The 21,485-nt window shown below is 37.0% G+C and overlaps 2 protein-coding genes across 3 annotated transcripts in view; one reads left to right on the top strand and one right to left on the bottom strand.

Moving 5' to 3' along the window:
- Positions 1-16,677, top strand: part of LOC116632924 (60S ribosomal protein L37a-like) — a 55,810-nt gene extending 39,133 nt beyond the window's left edge. For both annotated transcript variants that reach the window (XM_032405001.1, XM_032405002.1), the window contains one exon: positions 16,201-16,677. In XM_032405001.1, the coding sequence (XP_032260892.1) occupies positions 16,201-16,622 (422 nt within the window). In that variant the 3' untranslated portion in view covers positions 16,623-16,677. The remainder of the gene's footprint in view (positions 1-16,200) is intronic.
- The window catches only part of LOC116632639, a 1,010,297-nt gene that overhangs the window by 575,764 nt on the left and 413,048 nt on the right, over positions 1-21,485 (bottom strand). The window lies entirely within an intron of this gene.

The raw sequence follows: 21,485 nt of genomic DNA, 5'->3' as shown, positions 1-21,485 counted from the left end.
TTCCTGGGCTGCAAGGTTGGTTCAACATCCACAAATCAATCAATGTGATACAATACATTAATAAAAGAAATAACAAGAACCATATGATCCTCTCAATAGATGCAGAAAAAGCATTTGACAAAGTACAGCATCCTTTCTTGATCAAAACTCTTCAGAGTATAGGCATAGAGGGCACATACCTCAATATCATGAAAGCCATCTATGAAAAACCCATAACGAATATCACTCTCAATGGGGAAAAACTGAGAGCTTTCCCCCTAAGGTCAGGAACGTGGCAGGGATGTCCACTATCACCACTGCTATTCAACATAGTACTAGAAGTCCTAGCCTCAGCAATCAGACAATAAAAAGAAATAAAAGGTATCCAAATTGGCAAAGAAGAAGTCAAACTCTCACTCTTTGCAGATGATATGATATTTTATGTGAAAACCCAAAAGACTCCACCCCAAAACTGCTAGAACTCATACGGGAATTCAGTAAAGTGGCAGGATATAAAATAAATGCACAGAAACCAGTTGCATTTATATATACCAACAACAAAACAGAAGAAGGAGAAATTAAGGAGTCGATCCCATTTACAATTGCACCCAAAACCATAAGATACCTAGGAATAAATCTAACCAAAGAGGCAAAGGATCTGTACTCAGAAAACTATAAAATACTCATGAAAGAAATTGAGGAAGACACAACGAAATGGAAAAATGTTCCATGCTCATGGATTGGAAGAACAAATATTGTGAATATGTCAATGCTACCTAGAGCAATGTACACATTTAATGCAATCCCTATCAAAATACCATCCACTTTTTTCAAAGAAATGGAACAAATCATCCTAAAATTTGTATGGAACCAGAAAAGACCCTGAATAGCCAGAGGAATGTTGAAAAAGAAAAGCAAAGCTGGTGGCATCACAATTCCAGACTTCAAACTCTATTACAAAGCTATAATCATCAAGACAGTATGGTACTGGCACAAAAACAGATATATAGATCAGTGGAACAGAATAGAGAGCCCAGAAATGGACTCTTAACTCTATGGTCAACTAATCTTTGACAAAGCAGGAAAGAATGTCCAATGGAAAAAAGACAGTCTCTTCAACAAATGGTGTTGGGAAAATTGGACAGCCACATGCAGAAGAATGAAACTGGACCATTTCCTTACACCACACACAAAAATAAACTCAAAATGTATGAAAGACCTAAATGTGAGACAGGAATCCACCAAAATCCTAGAGAAGAACACAGGCAGCAACCTCTTCGACCTCAGCCGCAGCAGCTTCTTCCTAGAAACATCGCCAAAGGCAAGGGAAGCAAGGGCAAAAATGAACTATTGGGACTTCATCAAGATAAAAAGCTTTTGCACAGCATAGGAAACAGTCAACAAAACCAAAAGACAACTGACAGAATGGGAGAAGATATTTGCAAATGACATATCAGATAAAGGGCTAATATCTAAAATCTATAAAGGACTTATCAAACTCAACACCCAAAGAACAACTAATCCAAACAAGAAATGGGCAGAAGACATGAACAGACATTTTTACAAAGAAGACATCCAAATGGCTAACAGACACATGAAAAAGTGCTCAACATCACTCAGCAACAGGGAAATCCAAATCAAAACCTCAATGAGGTACCACCTCACACCAGTCAGAATGGCTAAAATTAACAAGTCAGGAAACAACAGATGTTGGCAAGGATGCAGAGAAATGGGAACCCTCCTACATTGTTGGTGGGAAAGCAAGCTGGTGCTCCACTCTGGAAAACAGTGTGGAGGTTCCTCAAAAAGTTGAAAATAGAGCTACCATATGACCCAGCAATTGCACTACTGGGTATTTACCCCAAAGATACAAATGTAGTGATCCGAAGGGGTACACGCACCCCGATATTTATAGCAGCAATGTCCACAATAGCCAAACTACGGAAAGAGCCAAGATGTCCATCAACAGATGAATGGATAAAGAAGATGTGGTATATATATACAACGGAATATTATGCAGCCATCCAAAAAAAAAACACACAAAATCTTGCCATTTGCAACGATGTGGATGGAACTAGAGGGTATTATGCTAAGCGAAATAAGTCAAACAGAGAAAGACATGTATCATATGATCTCACTGATATGAGGAATTCTTAATCTCAGGAAACAAACTGAGGGTTGCTGGAGTGGTGGGGGGTGGGAGGGATGGGGTGGCTAGGTGATGGACATTGGGGAGGGTATGTGCTATGGTGAGTGCTGTGAATTGTTTAAGACTGTTGAATCACCGACCTGTACCTCTGAAACAAATACTACATTATATGTTAAAAAAAAAGAGAGAGAGAGAAGATAGTAGGAAGGAAAAAACGAAGGGGGGGAATCAGAGGGGGAGACGAACCATGAGAGACTATGGATTCTGAGAAACAAACTGAGGGTTCTAGAGGTGAGGGGGGTGAGGGGATGGGTCAGCCTGGTGATGGGTATTAAAGAGGGCAGGTACTAAATGGAGCACTGGATGTTATATGCAAACAATGAATCATGGAACACTACATCAAAAACTAACGATGTAATGTATGGTGATTAACATAACATAATAAAATAAAATTTAAAAAAAATAGTATATGAAAACAAATTTGCTCCCCTGGTCTTCTCTACCAGTTAAGGAGAACCCAGGTTATGAAAAACAAAAACAAAAAACTCAACAAAGCATTTCCTATTTTTCTGTAGTTCTTATTTTCTTTTGCAGAGGTATAAACCAGACTGCTTGCTTGGAAGCATTTTGGAGAAATTAGGTTTAGGTTAAATTTTGTGAAAATCACTCATTCCAAGTAAACTACAGTAGACCAGGTGTTATTCAAGCTCAGAGTTAGAGCGGACTATAGCTTCTGACTTTGGCAGACTCCAAGTAGGTTGCAAAAAAACGTTTAGCCTATGTATCAGCACTGTGAGAATGCCTTTTTCTCTTCCTTTCCATTTAAGGGCAGTGTCTACTTTGGCATTAGTGTGGCCAAATTACATTTTCCGGTTATGTAAGAAGTTACACATGGAAAGTTGGATTAAACAGCTCTGTTTCATTTTAGTGATATTTCAGCTTCCTTTCTCTATGGTTTCCTCAACAATTGCTGCTCGGCTGGCCTGCCCCTAAATCTAGCTCAAGGGGTGCCACCCTGCTCAGTCTTTGTTTCCTCTGCCACAAATTGTACCAGTTGTGCTGGCATCCTTGGGCTGGTCATACACAGCCAACTGACCCCACTCCTGGCTCTTCTCCATCTGAGGCCCAACTCACAGAACACCTTCTATGCCTATTTGATATATTGAGTGTAGAGTTGAGAGCAGCTATACACAACAACCTCACAGGACAGAAGAGACGTAGGAATGCTGCTAAGGGAGGAGCACGGTGTCAAAAGGAGAGGAAACCTGACCAGGACATGAGAGTGGAAAAACATGAGACCAGAGAGACACATAAAAGAGAGTCAGAGATAGAAGGAGAAAATTGATTAGCAGTACATTGAATCAGACACAATTTTTAACACAGTATTATTTTTAGATAAAAATGACCTAGAAATTTAAAAAAATAGGATTCTAAATTGATTGAATTGTTTAAAACTAAGACTTAAGTCATCTTCTTAAACCATATACTATTTATGCCTAGTTACTTTGCAGGACAGTAGTATATATTGTTAAATGTCAAAGGGATATTTCTGAGTGAGATTTGCTGATTACAATAGTAAATCCATTCTGTCTCTATGCTCAGTCTTCATGGCTTCAGTGTCTGCTTCTTTGAACTGATTCATAAAGTATGACTGTACCTGAGAGAAAATCTGATTTCACTACAAAACCACAGGAAGAGTACCAATTCAGAGATGAAGAATCTTATAATCCAGTTCATAAAAGAAGAATGCAAGAAACTTTAAGTAGAAGGGAATAGTTGAGCCAAAAGAAAAAAGAAAAAAGATTGGTTTCAGCTTTAGTTCAAGTTTGCAAATAGTAGAATTTGTTAGTCATTTCAGGTATTTGGTTTCTACAAATGTCAAATCTTTTTATTTCCATTTGCTTCCACAAAGATACCTATAATAAAAGACAAGGATTATGATAATCCATTTTAATACTATCTACAATAATAGGAATCTTTTTACCCCAGCAACCAAAATTTTCTACCTGGAAAAAATACTATAAAAAATCAGAAGCACTATAGCTGAGAAGGAGGTAGATGGCAAGTAACAAAAGAGCAAAGAACACTTGAAAATACTTTTTACTCATACTTTTCATCATTTCAGCTATAAGAAAGCCTGTATTTTTTACCGCCCTTTGACTAAGCTATGCTCATTTCTTTGTAGTCATTCCTACCTTCCAATGGCCACCATTTCATTTGTTAAGAAAATAAAAAATGTAACTTAACACATAAAAAGTTTTTCACAAATGTAGAGTTCCATTAATCCAAAACTATAAGAAAATAAATTTATTACATTTCAAGCTATAGTAAATGCCTTTAAGATTGCTATACCTTCTTCTCCAGAGAAGACATACAAATGGCTAACAGACACATGAAAAAATGTTCAACATAACTAGCCATCAAAACCACAATGAGATACCACCTTACACCAGTTAGAATGGCAAAAATTAATAAGACAGGAAACAACAAATGTTGGCGAGGATGTAGAGAAAAAGGAACTCTCTTACACTGTTGGTATAATGCAAGCTGGTACAGCCACTCTGGAAAACAGTATGGAGGTTCCTCAAGACATTAAAAATAGAGTTACTCTACAACCCAGCAATTGCACTACTAGGTATTTACCCCAAAGATACAGACGTAGTGAAAAGAAGGGGCATATGCACCCCAATGTTCATAGCAGAAATGTTCACAATACCCAAACTGTGGAAGGAGCCTAGATATCCTTCAACAGATGAATGAATAAAGAAGATGTGGTCCATATATACAATGGAATATTACTCAGCCATCAGAAAGGATGAATACCCACCATTTGCGTTGACATGGATGGAACTGGAGGGGATTATGCTATGTGAAATAAGTCAATCAGAGAAAGACAATTATCATATGGTTTTACTCATATGTGGAATATAAGTGCAGATAACCATAGGGGAAGGGAAGGAAAACTGAATGGGAAGAAAGCAAAGAAGGAGACAAACCATGAGAGACTCTGGACTCTGGGAAACAAACTGAGGATTACAGAAGGGAAGGGGGTGGGGGGGATGGGGTAACTGGGTGATGGGTATTGAGGAGGGCACATGTTGTGATGAGCACTGGGTATTATATGCAACTAATGAATCGTTGAACACTACTTCAAAAACTAATGATGTACTATATGTTCGCTAATTGAACATAATAAAATTTTTTTTAATTAAAAAAAAAAAAGATTGCTGTTTCTTAATTCTTGTTATGTCCTGGTATGCTTCGTGTGCATGTGTAGTTACATGCGTACGTGTATGTGTATACTTTAATTTTATTCTTTAAAGCATGAATTCATATAAAATAAACACTTAATTTAAAGAAAACATCCAGGTATATGGTTGAAATAATGATACATAAAGAACATATGCATATAATGTAGCAAATGTAAGTATTATGGCATTAGCAATGCACTGAATATTTTATAAATATAACGAAGCTCGTAAAACTTAAATGATGCTGATCACAGAACCCATCCTGACCCAACCTTCTGAATAAAAGTATTCCTAATTTATTTCAAAGCAATTCCTTTGACCCCACTTTCCAAAGACTGGTCCAAGATGTTCATGTGTGATAAGCCATGGCCAGGCTGGCTGCACTAAATCCTGTGTAGGCCTGATAATGTAGTAAGAAATACAGCTTGGAACAACATACCTGAATTCTCTTAAATGGTAATAGGTAGAAACAAGTGGTGCATACTCCACCCTGACCTAAAATAGTATAAATTCAACTGGCTTGGCAGATACCTCACTCTGCACAAGCTTCAGACACCACCAAACTCTGGATGTGTAAACTTCAAGAAAAGCAAAGGAAAATACTGAGACCTTATACTCTTGAAGTATATTTTATGCATATCTTCTTCATTGGGTGTAGGTATAAGAATAAAGCAAACTAAAAGGGACATAAACCAAATCCTATATATTGTTGTTGCCATTTCTCAAACATGAAACTGATGATTTGATCTGGCCCTGCTCTTGTTGGAATCAACAGGAATAAGTATAGAACAAGAAAGGACTAAAATAAGGCTGAGACCACCAGGCTTCCTGGATATCTGACTACCTCTAGGATCAGGGTCACTTGATCTGTGGAATCTAAGAGGAAACTTCTGAGAAGACAGGTTGTTTAAGAAGTAGCCTGTTAAGACAGAAGATTTGCCAGCTCTGCCAGATCCCTCCCTTAAGTCATTACCCATCATTTCAATGCTATTAAATTGTGATCATCCTGAAGGATTTTCAGTAGAATGTAAGCTGGAACACCCAAGCCTAAGTAAGGCAAGCCTGTTATGGAGATTTGGGGCCAGGGTCTGGATGCAGGGATGATTGTGGATATAAGCGGAATCTTTCCCATAGAATTCCTCAGTTCCGGTGGGATTCATACAAATGCCCATGGATCTGGCAGCCCAGAATGTCAGGCCTTCTGGCCACAGGTTTATTATCCTTTCCGCTTTCTGGCTTCTCTTCTTGGAGGATTCTGGGTAGGGGTTCTCAGAAGCAGTGGCAATCTCCCTCCCAGGTTCACCCCTGGGCCACAGTTCCAAGTAATGTCTCACTCTTAGTTAGACCTAACAGGTAACCCAAACTAATGTGGGTTCCATTTCAAGATGGCAATGTAGGAGGATCTTGAACTGACCTCCTTCCATGAACACGCCAGAATTACAGCTACATAAGGAACAATTTCCTCTGAAAGAAACCCCAAAAGTAGCTGAGCAATTCCTATATGTCAGGTAAATGAGAAAAAACCTACATCAATATGGGTAGTAGAAACAGAGACATGATCTCACTGTAAACCCCACTGCCAGTGTGGCAACCCACTATCTGGAGGGAACTCAAAATTCCAAGCTGCTCTCGGAGAAGTGAAGGGTTTGAACCCCATGTCTGAAACCCCAAACTTTGAGATCTATGCCTGAGAAATGAGACCCAAAATACCTGGCTTTGAAAGCCAATGGGGCTTGCATCTGTGAGACCCACAAAACTATAGTAACTGAGAAACAGTTCTTAAAGGGCCACAAGCTCATCTGGCTAGCTCCCAGAGCCCGGTGCAGAGGTAGCTGACTGAAACACACCTGAAAGAGTCCTGTTTGTTTATCTTAAAGCTCAAGCCTGAGGAACAAGGCATCTAACTTAAAACACATCTAGGGGCCTACTGAAATACTCTCCAAAGACAGAGACCAGCAGGTACCATCTTTGCTCTCTCCCTCTGCCTCACTCAAGGTCACCGGTATCTCCTGGGAAGGAGCTTGTACACACTTCTGGTGCCCTGGTTTCTACAGCTGCCACCCGGGGATGCCCCTTGATTGGCTGGCTCTGGCGGGCAGCAGGGTTTACATTCATACATCTCACAGGACTATAACAAATGGAGAAAGCCTTCTTAACTAGCCACCTCCCCAAGCAGAGAAGCAAGAGACTGAAATGCCCCATTTTTCTGTGAAAGGGGCCTATTAGCTTACCTTCACAGCTGCTGCCGGAGGGGCAGGCTTCTAATTAAACACACATCTAAGGGCCAACTATAATCTTTTCCAGAGACCTTGGAGGGAGGGCTCTCCCTGTGCCTCATTCCTTGACATCAGTCTTGGCAATGATTTTCTGGATTTGACACCAAAGAAAAGGCAATAAAAGCAAAAATAAACAAGTGGGACTACATCAAACTAAAAAGCTTCTGCACAGCAAAGGAAACCATCAACAAAATGAAAAGACAACCTACTGAATGGGAGAAAATTTTCACAAATCACATATCTGTTAAGGGGCTAATATCCAGAGTACATAAAGAACTCATACAACTCAATAACCAAAAAACAAGCATTTGACTAAAAAATGGGCAGAGGATCTGAATAGACAGATTTTTTCAAAGTTTTTCAAGTTACACATCCAGAGTTTGGTGGTGTCTGAAGCTTGTGCAGAGTGAGGTATCTGCCAAGCCAGTTGAATTTATACTATTTTAGGTCAGGGTGGAGTATGCACCACTTGTTTCAAGTTTTCAAAGTTTTTCAAAGAAGATATATAGGTAGCCAACAGGTACTTGAAAAGGTACTCAACATCACTAACCATCAGGGAAATGCAAACCAAAGCCACAGTGAGATATGGCTATTATCAAAAAAAAAAAAAAGAAAGAAAAGAAAAAAGAAAAGAAAAGAAAGAACAAATGTTGGTAACAATATAAAAAATAAGTAACAGGAAAGCATTGTTGGTGGGAATGTAGACTGGTGCAGCCACTATGGAAAACAGTATGGAAGTTCCTCAGATAATTACAAAACAACTACCATATGATCCAGCAATTCCACTTCTGGGTATTTATCCAATGGAAACAAAAATACTAACTCAAAAAGACATCTGCACCCTCATGTTCATTACAGCTTTATGTTCAATAGCCAAGATATGGCAAAGATCTAAGTCTCCATCAATGGCATGTGTGTTCACGCATGCACACACACATGACTATTATTCCATTATTTAAAAAAAGGGAAATCCTGCCATTTGTGACAACATGAATGGACTGAGGGCATTATGCTACGTGAAATAAGTCAGACAGAGAAAGACACATACCATATGATCTCACTTATATGTGAAATCTAAAAAAGAAAAAAAAAAAGTGATTGCCAGATGTAAAGGGTAGGGGAGTGAAATGGGCAAAGGTGACCAAAAAGTACAAATTTTAAGTTATAAAATAAGTCCTGAGGATGTTATGTGCAGTATGGTAACTATAGCTAATGATATTGCATTGTGTTTTTGAAAGCTGCTAAGATGGTAGATCTTTAAAATTCTCACCACAAGGAAAAAAATGTGTAACTCTGTATGGCAATAGGTATTAACTAAACTTATTGTGGTTTTCATTTTGCAATATATACATACATCAAATTGTTACATTGTATTCCTGAAATTAATGTTACATGTCAAGTATATTGCAATAAAGAAAAAAGAACTAATGTGGACAAGATAATGTGATGATCAATGTGAGAGTCAAGAATACCCAATCCAGGGGATGGGAGGGAACAGCATGACTTGGTAAGCCCCACCTTGTCCTTCTGCCAGATGCTAGGCCCTATTCCAAACTTGTTGGCTATTCTACTGCATCACAAGTAGGGAATCTTCAGAAAGGAGTCTCAGGCCCTTTCAGCACAGAAGAAACACTTGACTAAAGGACACAAGGAAAAAATGGATTCAGGTCACCAGCTCTAGAGTAGAGAGAGGCTGTGCTAGTTTACTCTCTACAAAAAAGCAAGTCCCGGGTTTATAGGGGGGCTCCATCCAATGTCTTGTAATGATCATGGTCCTATTGGTACTTTGTGAGGTGCTTGGCAATGCTAACTTCGGATGAACTTCATCAGGGATGATGGGGAAGGAGTAGCATAGAGTCACAGAAATGTCAGGTATGAACTGGATCCTGCCTGGTTTGTGTATGTAGTAGCTGAGAAAACCTCTGGATTTAGTAGTGATAGAATGCAGCAGTATGTTGTGCTTGTAAGCCAGATGATCCCAGTTCTACTGGATACCTTACAAAGCTCAGACTCATTCCTCTTCCCCTTCTGCCTAGAAGCTGCTTAGCACTGATGAGATCTTAACCAGTGGTCCCACTACCAACCTGCAGAAATGAGTGTTAAGGACAAAGTGTGGCAGACTCAAGGGTGGGCTTCATAAATCACTCAGGATCCCCAAATGAAAGGACATTTGTATAGCTGGTTAAAAAGGCAGTTGAGAACTTTGGACCCAACACACATGGTACTTAGTTCTGGCCAGGTTTGGCAGAGAACAGGGTATGCCAGTGTGCTGAACTGGTGGGAAGAATATTAAAGAAAATAGTCTCCAAACTTGGGCAGGGGGGCAATCTCTGTAAAGAAAGTATATTTTTTATGAAATTTATATGAAAGTAAATGGGAGAGAGAAATTATTCTCAAGAGAAATGACCTTATAAAGTCTGCATAACTTAAGCTTAAAGAACTGTTTTTAATGGAGGCTAGTAAAATGAAGAGCTACCAAAATGAAAGCATGCACATGGGCCAAAATCCACTAAATGCCACTCTTTTAAATTTTTAATAGCCAAGCCCTCATTGTCATTTGTACCAGTCTTCAAATCTTGAACAGATTTTTGGTCTATCTTCCACTTTAGACAGATGAAACTTGAATATATAGATTGTTCAGAGTTTTTTGTGAAGGTTCTTTTTTCATTAACTAGTTTGGCATTTTTAGATGTTTATTAAAACTGTATGTTTATTATTTTGTATTATATGGACACTATCTCACTTGACATTAAATTTTTTTCTAAACTGACATATTCACTGTATCGTATAGACACTCTCTCTCTTTCATTAAAGAATAAGGTCTGGCCAATAGCTTATAATAAAGATGGAAAAAGGGGAAAAGCTAGAATCAAATCTACAAAATTAACTTAAGAATCCTATGCAAATACTATCACAAACACCAGGGGGTCTATCTAGTTTGCTAACATCACCTATATCACGTGTCTCTTTTCTATGAAATGAGGAAAGAAAGGATAAATAATTTCACATTGATTTTAACCTATCAACAAATTCATAAGAACTGAAGAAGTGTAACCTATCTCTATACAAGCATGAATAGTGATTGTACTTTATTCCAATAAGAACCCAACTTTAAAAAGCATCAGTAAAAATCTCATTATTTTATAGTTCATCAACAATGGTAAGAGACAAAAGTAAATGGGAAATAATTTTATTTCATCATTCTAAATGAATGCAAATCCATTATGAAGAGACCAAGAAAAAGTTCATACTCCAGTGTAAAATTCATAGGGTTTTAAAATAAATGCTTCATTCTATCTGAAGCACATTAAGTTTTCTCTTCCTCATTACTGTCTCTAGTGAAGCAATTCTGATTTTTGTGCATTTCACTATTAATGTGCATAGCGTTCTGAAATAAACTGACAATTTCTACAGAGAAACAGCTATCAATCTACTAGTTGATAAGCAAGCAGATATAAAGCTTTTCATACTTAGTGTTTCCAAGGAAACCACTCTCAATATACACTCATTCAACATGCAAACTTTGAAGGAATTGTATCATCTCTGTGCATTTGAGAGGAAAGTAAACGAGAGGTGTAAGTTAAAAACTCTAGAATGAAACATTACTTCCATGACAATGAAGAGTATTGAAAGAACTGGCTAACTATATTGATTTGATTGAACACAAGCAAGATGATGTTTTAAAAAAGAGGAAACTAGAATAAATATGCCTTAGGGAACCTTGTTAGTGAAATATTTCACAAGGGAATGCCCTTGTAAACAATACTAGAATGACAGCACAAAGAGGGCTGAGACAAGAAAGCAAAATAAAATAACAGCAACAAATAAAGAACTGAAACTATAGAAAAACAGAGACAATGAATTAATGAAGCAAATCTGCATACTAGAACTTATTAATATTTATTTATAGCAACAGTACGATAAAGAAAATTGGCCAATGTGGTCAATTCCAAAAATCAGTGGCAGCTGTAAGACTTTTAAGTTACTCATTTTTCCCTTCCTACTATCCTTTTTTTTTTTTTAATAATTAAGAAGTTTTATTTTTTGTTTTTTTTTAAAGATTTTTTATTTATTTATTTATTTGAGAGAGAGAGAGAGAGAGAGAGAGCACATGAGAGGGGGAGGGCCAGAGGGAGAAGCAGACTCCCCGCTGAGCAGGGAGCCCGATGCGGGACTCGATCCCGAGACTCCAGGATCATGACCCAAGCCGAAGGCAGTCGCTTAACCAACTGAGCCACCCAGGTGCCCCAAGAAGTTTTATTTTTTGAATGTGTATATTTTGGCATACAGACTTCACATCTGGTGTAAAATCAGTTTGAATATTTTAATAAGTAAGGAAAGCCTAATGGGTTTTTGATTAAAGAATTATGTTTTGGTATAATTGTCATTCCCAATATATCATTATTTTTATCTATTCTTTGGAAAACAGCAGTATGCCCTTATTAATAAATTAAGATTATGTTTAAAAAAAGGACTTTTAAGTTAGTCGAAACAGTTGATTGTACTATCCTACACAAAGTATTTGATGTCTAACCTCTCTGGTGCACTCACTAAGCATCCGCTATTATTCATTTATGAAAAGTATAAGGGCTTCTGAAATACTCTGAATACTAAGATATGCATAAATATGGGAGGATTTCTAAATATAATTTCTAAATATATTCTAGATATAATTTAATTGGAATGCTTTATTGTGCTTTCATTTTTTAATGTTTGAAATTAACATTTTTAATACTTAACATGTCTAATGCTCAAAGATATGCATATGCATACACATTTCTTTCCTATTGGACATCTGAGAATACGCATATAGGCACACCACTTAAAAATGTCATGGTTCTACTATCACTTCTAACCCTCCAAGGAGAACCCTTCAGAATGAAGTAATTCACCTTCATACCTCCCGCCTCATCACAGCAACATTCTAGTACCTAATATACTTCCAGTCACTATGTATTTTGTCTTCTTCCACATGCTTCCAAAGTACATTTCATTTTAAGTGTATAAATTATGGATAGCATATCTCTTTTTGGTCATAGATGCATCTTTATCATAAAGTAGCTCTATTAGTGAAGCCCATGTCAAGACTTCAAATGAAGTTTGTGCTGACTTTATTTTCAGAGAAAACCGACCTGCCTCTTCCTTTCATAGCTGAGGCATTGTCATATGAATGTTAATGCTTTTTCTTCTTAAACTAATAAAGCTTGAAATGCACACACTGATGGAATAAGTGTTATTGTGTCAGTGAGGCTTTAGGCCAATGTGTTATCCTTTCCACAGTAAGGATCTAAGAATTTAATTTGTGAATGTTGGATCTATGATATTTAAGGATATTTAAATTCAAAATAAGCTGTCCTCGAAGGAGAAAATATATGTTTATATTCTCATTATGTCTTGGCTCATCTATAATATGACCTCATTACTGTAAACCAAAGAAAACTGTAAAATGAAGTGATAATGACAAATTATTATTTCCTAAAATAAAAAAAGATCATTCAGCTAAAAAGTGATAGTGCTAGGATTTAAACAAATTAGGAGAAAATGATATATTTGGTGTATTAACATAAGTATAGGTCATTTTGGCCATTTAATGTTACAATTCCCCTTTTAAAAGATTTAGAAGTTCTCGGGCGCCTGGGTGGCTCAGTCGTTAAGCGTCTGCCTTCGGCTCAGGTCATGATCCCAGGGTCCTGGGATCGAGTTCCACATCGGGCTCCCTCCTCGAGGGGAAGCCTGCTTCTCCCTCTCCCACTCCCGCTGCTGGTGTTCCTGCTCTCGCTATCTCTGTCTCTGTCAAATAAATAAATAAAATCTTTAAAAAAAAATAAAAATAAAAAATAAAAGATTTAGAAGTTCTCTAACAATAATGTCAACTAATATCTGTACTTTATTTGAACAAATACACTTTCATAAGTGTTTAGGTCAGTGTTACAAATGGGGGAGCTAGTAAGTGACACCTTGGAGATTCAAATTTAGATCTTTTCCCTAGACTTGAGACAATACCCAGCACCTAAACCCAGATCCATTCAATGATCATGTGCTTAACTTTGGAGTTTAATTCTTCTGGCCTTCAGTGTCCTTATGAATAAAAGAATTAAGTGATCACTAAGCTCCATTATAGTGTTTTGAAATTAAAATGTATTCTTTAAGTCTGATTACACACAATAAAAGATTCATGAGATAGGAAATTATGTGTTTTAAGTGGAGGCTAGTGATTTGCAAAACAGAGCTTTACCTATAGAACCAAGCAAATTTTGCAATATGACAAGTAAACCATTATGTGCATGTTTCTTTTCTCATGATATGTGCCATTCAAATTCACAGGCCCCCTAGGAGGATCAGTATCAAAATGAAAAAAGGAATATAAATACATTTGTAAACTCTTATAAAACATATGTATTTTTATCCTAACCTCATTTTGTTTTATAACCTTTTGTTATACAATGCTTTATAACAGCTTTATTGAGATATAATTCATATGCCATAAAATTCACACTTTCAATGTATACAAATCAATGGTTTTTCGTAGATTCATAGAATTTTGCAACCTAATTTTAGACTATTTTCATCACCCTCAAAATAACCCTTCCACCCATTAGCAGATTCTTACCTCCCCCAACCCCTATTGTGTCTTAGATCCTTACTGTGGAAAGGATAACACGTTGGCCTAAAGCCTCACTGACAAAATAGACTATTTTCATCACCCTCAAAATAACCCTTCCACCCATTAGCAGATTCTTACCTCCCCCAACCCCAACCACTAATCTATCTTTTGTTTCTATGGATTACCTACTCTGGTCATTTTAAATCAATGGAGTAGTACACCTCTTGTGACTTTCTTCTTTCACTTGGCATAAGGTTCCCAAGGTTCATCCATGCTGCAGCATATAACAGTATGTGATTCCTTTATATTACCTAATAATATTCCACTGTATAGATATACCAAATTTTATTTAACCATTCATCAGTTGGACTTTTAGGTTGTTTTCACTTTTTGGTTATATGAATAACACTGCTATGAACACTCTTAAGATTTTAAATGGATGTACATTTTCATTTCTCTCGGGTATGTATCTAGGAGTGGAATTGCTGCATTACATGATAAATCTAGGTTTAACATTTTTAGGAACTTCCAAACTGTTTTCCAAAGTGGCATTAGCCATTTCATAATCCCAGTAGCAATGTATGAAGATTCCAATTTCTCCACATCTTTGTCAACACTTAACTATCTTTTTATCTTAGTAATCCTAGTGGTTTGAAATGGTATTTCATTGTAATAGTTTTAATTTGCTCTTCCCTAATGACTAACAATATTGAGCATCTTTTCATATGTTTGTGAACCATATATTTTCTTTGAAGTAGTATCTATACAAATCCTTTGCCCATTTTTAAACTGGGTTATCTTTTTATTGTTGAGTTGTAGGAGTTCTTTATATATTCTAAACACTAGACCTTAACAGATATGATTTCCACATTTTTCCCATTCTTTGTGCTATATTTTCACTTTATTGATGGCATAATTTGAGGTAAATATATTTGCATATATAAAACTCCAATGTTTCAATTTCCCTTTCATTGCTTGTGCTTTTGGCATCATATCTAAGAAACCATGGCCTAACTCAAAGTGATGAAAATTTACTCATGTCTTCTTCTAACAGTGTAGTAAGTTTTCAAATTAGGAAGTTGAATCTTCCAACATTGTTTTCTTTTCCAAGATTATCTGGCTATTCTGAGTCTCTTGCATTTCTATATGAATCTTAAGTCCAGCTTGTCAATTTTTGCAAAAAATGTCAGCTAAGATTTTGAAAGGGATTGTGTTAAATTTGTAGATTAATTTGGGGAGAATTACAATCTTAAAATGTTGTCTTCTAATCCAAAATCATGGGATATCTTTACATTTATTTAGGTTTTCATTCATTTCTTTCAACAACGTCTTATGGTTTTCAATGTACAATTCTTGCATTTCTTAGTTCAATACTTAAGAATAAATTTAATAATTTATGATGTTACATTAAATGGAATTATTTTAATTTCACTTAATATTCATTGCCATTGTAATTTTTTTTCAAGTTTTTATTTAAATTCCAGTTAGTTAAAATACAGTGCAATATTAGTTTCAGGTGTAGACTTTAGTGATTCATCCATTGCCAGTGTAATTTTAAACAATCATTGTAAGGGCACTGCTTTGGAAGAATACACAGCTAGGTTTCTCCTTCCTTTAAAAAAAAAAAAAGATTTTATTTATTTATTTGTCAGTCAGAGAAAGAGAATGCAAGCAGGGGGAGTGGTAGACAGAGGGAGAAGCAGGCTCCCCGCTGGGCAGGGAGCCCGATGTGAGACTTGATCCCAGGACTCTGGGATTATGACCTGAGCCAAAGGCAGATGCTCAACCAACTGAGCCACCCAGGCGTCCCTAGGTTTATACTTTTGCACTTGAATTTGTATTATAAATATTTGATGTGAAGGAGAAGGAAGGCAGAGAAATTTCTTTGTAATTAAGTAGATATTTATATGCTCTGTTCTTTATTTTTATTCTTTTTTTAAGACACAGAACAAGATAGAAAAGGAGAGATATCATTGGAAAATGATGCCAACCAAGAAGAACTGCTCAACTCTGACATCACTGATTCTGCATACTTTATAGAAAAGGTACTTGACTCTCTGGGCTCAGACCTAGTTTGTGGCAACATGGCTAAACGCACCAAGAAGGTCGGAATCGTGGGTAAATACGGGACCCGTTATGGTGCCCCCCTCAGGAAAATGGTGAAGAAGATTGAAATAAGCCAGCACGCCAAGTACACTTGCTCCTTCTGTGGCAAAATCAAGATGAAAAGACGAGCTGTGGGGATCTGGCATTGTGGCTCCTGCATGAAAACCATCGCTGGTGGCGCCTGGACCTACAACACCACTTCTGCTGTCACAGTAAAATCTGCCATCAGAGGACTGAAGGAGTCGAAAGACCAGTAGAAGCTTCACCATTTGAAACATTGCTAGCCTATAATAAATGAGTTAATTTATGTAACAACAACAAAGAAAAAGGTACTTGACACTGGTTATCTAAGTCTCCCCAACTTAGAAACACAAATGTGGGGAGAAGCAAGACTACAGGACAATACTCTACTTTGAGCCCCATACCTATGTAAAGCTTTTGTCAATCTGCCTAATAGAACATGTTTTTTCTGGTTCAAAGACTGTGGAGTGGCTACCCCTGCTTTGTTATTTTGTTCCTTAAAAATCCCCAGATGTATTCAGGGTCATGTCAAAGTTATGCATGTCCACCCAAAAATGAAAAATTTAGGACAAGAGTTAGTTTTTTGAGTGTCACCAGGTGAACAGTCTTGCTTTATTTTTTTCATACCTTTTCCTTCAGCCTCTGTGATGACTGAAAATGACAAAAAAGAGAGAGCAAAAGCAAATGTCAGCCAAAAGAGAGTTGAGGGGAGTAAGTCAAATGTTCTTTGTTAAAAGACCTTTAAAATACCGCAATTACAAGGAGTGAGAGACGAGTTATGACTCAGTATTTGTACCATGGATCTAACAGCACTTTGAACATATTTATAAACAATGAAGGAAAGGAGATTCAATAAAGATTAAGGCTGTCTAATACCTGACAGTTTTGCCATTCCCATGTGTCTTTTAGTCTTTTGGATTTTTTTCACATTATTCTTCCTAAATAAACCAAAGAAGTAAAGGAAATATATGATTGTGTATGGGTGTGTATATAGATATATACACATCATACAAATATTATCTCAACTCATCATCGACTGTTTCATATCTGTTTTACTATTAACTATATTTTTCTAAATCTTTCAGGAAAAGTGATTCTCTAGATAGACATAAATTTCATCCTGGAGTTTAAGTTCTTTGCACATTACTATGGACCCAATAAGGTATGAGAAGCCTCGTAGATATCGTATTACACATCTATACCTATGTCTTGAATTAATGTTCGTAATTTATCTCACTTGTTTTAATTTAGAGTTTTTGTAGTTAATGAATGCTGAGCCACTTTAAATAGTTTCTGTCTGAGCTTACTGTGCTCTTCTTTACCCATCATTTGTGGTACTGGTAGAAATGTACACATGAGTAATTGAGCCTATAATTACCAAAATGTACACACAGTTGGGCATTCAAAAGGAATATGAATGCTTTTTATTTTTTGCTCCAGTTGCTTTTCAACCTCTAATTTATCCTGCAATATGTTTGTGAACTTAGAAAATACTTTAAAAAACAAATAAATGGACTAATTCAGGGTTAATGAATTTCCAATTAAGATAAAGAACAAGACCGTAGAAAAGATCTTTTTTTATTCCTCTAGTTAACATTTATTCTGCCTCTAAAACTCAGTTAATGTTAGTGTACCAAATAAAAGCTTTCCCGAATATTTTCCTGTATCTTGCCACTCCCAGTCTAAACTAGGTACTACTTGAACTCTCAGAATACCTTGTCCTAGGCAAGAAACAACAAATGTTGGAGAGGTTGTGGAGAAAGGGGAACCTTCTTACACTGTTGGTGGGAATGCAAGTTGGTACAGCCACTTTGGAAAACAGTGTGGAGATTCCTCAAAAATTTAAAAATAGAGCTACCCTATGACCCAGCAATTGCACTACTCGGTATTTACCCCAGAGACACAGATGTAGTGAAAAGAAGGGCCATATACACCCTAATGTTCATAGCAGCAATGTCTGCAATAGCCAAACTGTGGAAAGAGCCGAGATGCCCTTCAACAGATGAATGGATAAAGAAGATGTGGTCCATATTCACAATGGAATTACTCAGCCATCAGAAAGGATGAATACCCAACTTTTACATCAATATGGATGGGACTGAAAGAGATTATGCTACGTGAAATAAGTCAAGCAGAGAAAGTCAATTATCATATGGTTTCACTTATTTGGGGAACATAAGGTATAGCATGGAGGACATTAGGAGAAGGAAGGGAAAAATGAAGGGGGGGAAATCGGAAGGAGAGATGAACCATGAGGACCATGGACTCTGAGAAACAAACTGAGGGTTTTAGAGGGGAGGGAGGTGGGGGGATGGGTTAGCCCATTGATGGGTATTAAGCAGGGCACATACTGCATGGAGCACTGGGTGTTGTAAGAAAACAATGAATCGTGGATAACTACATCAAAAACTGGTGATGTATTGTATGGTGACTAACATAACATAATAAAATAAAATTAAAAAAAAAAAAAACAAAAGAATACCTTGTCCTTACTTTTATCATAGCATGTATCACATGTTTACAAGGTAAATATCTAGTTGCAAACCTACTCCCTAGAGAGGGAGCTTCCTTAGTTCAGGGACCGTGCCTTTCACTTTTGAAACCCTAGTGTCCTACCCTAGTGTTTAATATATGTTTGAAAAATAATAATGAAGGACTTGACACATTCAAAACCATCAATTCCCTATCCTTCATCCCATTTCTGTTCCTTTTGATCTTTTATTACCTGTTTTAAATGGACATAGACCAGGACCCCATGTCAAATTACTGTTTTTAATTCCAGCAAGGGTTCTCATTTAGGCCTTCAGTGGTAGATTAGATTGGACTTCCACTAATCTTCCAGTTTAAGAATCTTCTACAAACAAGATTTGCTTTAGATTCAGAGTAGTCTCTTTAGTGTTCAGTGATCCATTCAAATCTTAATTCAGGAAGAAAGCCTACATCTTGAGTAGGATTAAGTTAGTTTCTGGTGGATGACTTCAGAGGGCTCAGGAAAGTTCCCTATCAAATCTTTCCTGTGAGCCCAATATTGGCCAGTCCAGCTTTTGGTCTTACAAATAGAACTTGAGATGCCTGAGCTATTGTCAGCTATTAGCAATGGCATCTTAGTATGAATTTATTTTACCGCCTTTTTCCTAACATCTAGCTGAGATCAACTGCCCTAAAGAGTGTGATTTTACTAGACCAGAAGTAAAGCATTCAGGAACCTGTGATGCTCACTTTCTGGGAGGAAAGACCAGGGGGTGGTGCACATTAGCAGTCTGTACAAAGTCAGAGAGCAGCACAGGCCACTGGGGCCTAGGAGGGAAGGAGGGAGGGAGGGAGGGAAGGAGGGAAGAGAGAAAAGAAAAGAAAAAAGAAAAGAAAAAAAATTGTGTGTGTGTGTGGTAATAATTAATGCTTATAGGAAACTATATTCAGGTATTAAGGGAAGACAAAGGGGACAAGAGACAAATTTCATCAACTCTAAAGTGTGTGTGGTCTATGTAATACCTTTTTTTTTTTTTTAATGACAGTGACAGAGGAGAGAGGAATAAGTGGTCAATTTCACCCTTCCAGTTCTAACCCTACTCCACTCGGGAGCAGTATTTTGGCAACATGTCTTCACAGAGTGGATGTGCAATCACTTAAGGAATTAATACAATCACTTCCATTTGATTTGATGTGATTCATGCAAAGTGAAAGGCAAATTTTGCATTACAGAAATAATCCTTCATATAGAATACTCTCATAAGGATTCTTCAGACTTAAAGTTCACCTCTCACCCTACCAGAGCGTACCAAAAAATGAAATAGGGTCCATATATCTTCTCAGCTGGAATCAGTTATACAAATATCTACCACTGGCATTCCAATGCTGACACTATTATTTCATTTTAAACTGACAATAAAAATCCTGCTGGACACTTTATGATATGTAATCAAATCAATGTCACCAGAAGGATAACAGTTTGGAATTCTTTTTTTTTTTAAGATTTTATTTCTTTATTTGAGAGAGAGAGAGAGCATGAGTTGTGGGGAGGGGCAGAAGGAGAGGGAGAAGCAGGCTCCCCGTTGAGCAGGGAGCCCGACTAGGGGTTCGATCCCAGGACCCTGGGATCATGACCTGAGCCGAAGGCAGATGCTTACCTGACTGAGTCACCCAGGTGCCCTAACAATTTGTAATTCTGATCCTAGGAAAGACGTAGACTTTCTCTGGGTTATAGAAGGCACTAAAGGAAGTACAGCTGACATTAAAGATACAAAGAAGCACTATCAATAACTAACACAATCCCTTCCTTATAGACTGACTACACTAAAAACAACAAAAATATCATGTAACTGGATTACCTACTTGGGTCTCACAACTACCTTGAAAGGTAATCTTAATTGTATTTATCTTAATTATGCAGGACTGTGACAAATGTCACACGACTAATTGTGAAAATGCTAGTGTTGACACTACTTGTCCTATATTTTAGTTTATTGTTTTTTCACCATATCTAGTTTCACCAGAATCCTTCAACCCTTTTGTTGGTTGATCTTGGAATATAGAAACACTCTAGATCACAAGTTCCTAAAACTTCAGTTATCACTGACCAATAAAAAATAAAAAAGAACTGAAAAAAAAATGGGAGAGACTAATACATGGTTTCTAAAGCTTTATTCTTCTAACAAACTAGCACCTCCAACCACCACAAAAGAAAGGAGAGATTTTACTTCTCAACAGGCATGAAGGATAGCAACACAAAAGGTTTTCCTATGGGTTGAATAAATGGCCAAGTGTACTGGATATCCTTTTTGAGAGAACATCAGGTCATTTTTGGCAAGGCCTCCACCATGGCTAAAAAGAGTTCATTCATTGTAATCCAAGGACCATTTACTGATTACCTATTTTATGCAGGGCACTGGTCCAGATCCTAACTAATATAAGGATCATTAGTCCAATTCCTGCCTCACAATAGCTTATGATCTAATAAAGACAACAAACCATCAATATAAGTAAAGACTAAGAGAAGTACCATGAGAGAGGAACAAACCAATCTATGAAGATTGAAAGAAAAATAGACAGCCTCTGGAATCTCTGAGAGTGCAGACCTTCACTCAACATCATGTCCTTGA

The sequence above is a fragment of the Phoca vitulina genome, unplaced genomic scaffold (assembly GCF_004348235.1).
Source record: "Phoca vitulina isolate PV1807 unplaced genomic scaffold, GSC_HSeal_1.0 scaffold7, whole genome shotgun sequence".
NCBI classification, from domain to species: Eukaryota; Metazoa; Chordata; class Mammalia; order Carnivora; family Phocidae; genus Phoca; species Phoca vitulina.
This window is presented reverse-complemented; position numbering and strand designations above follow the sequence as displayed.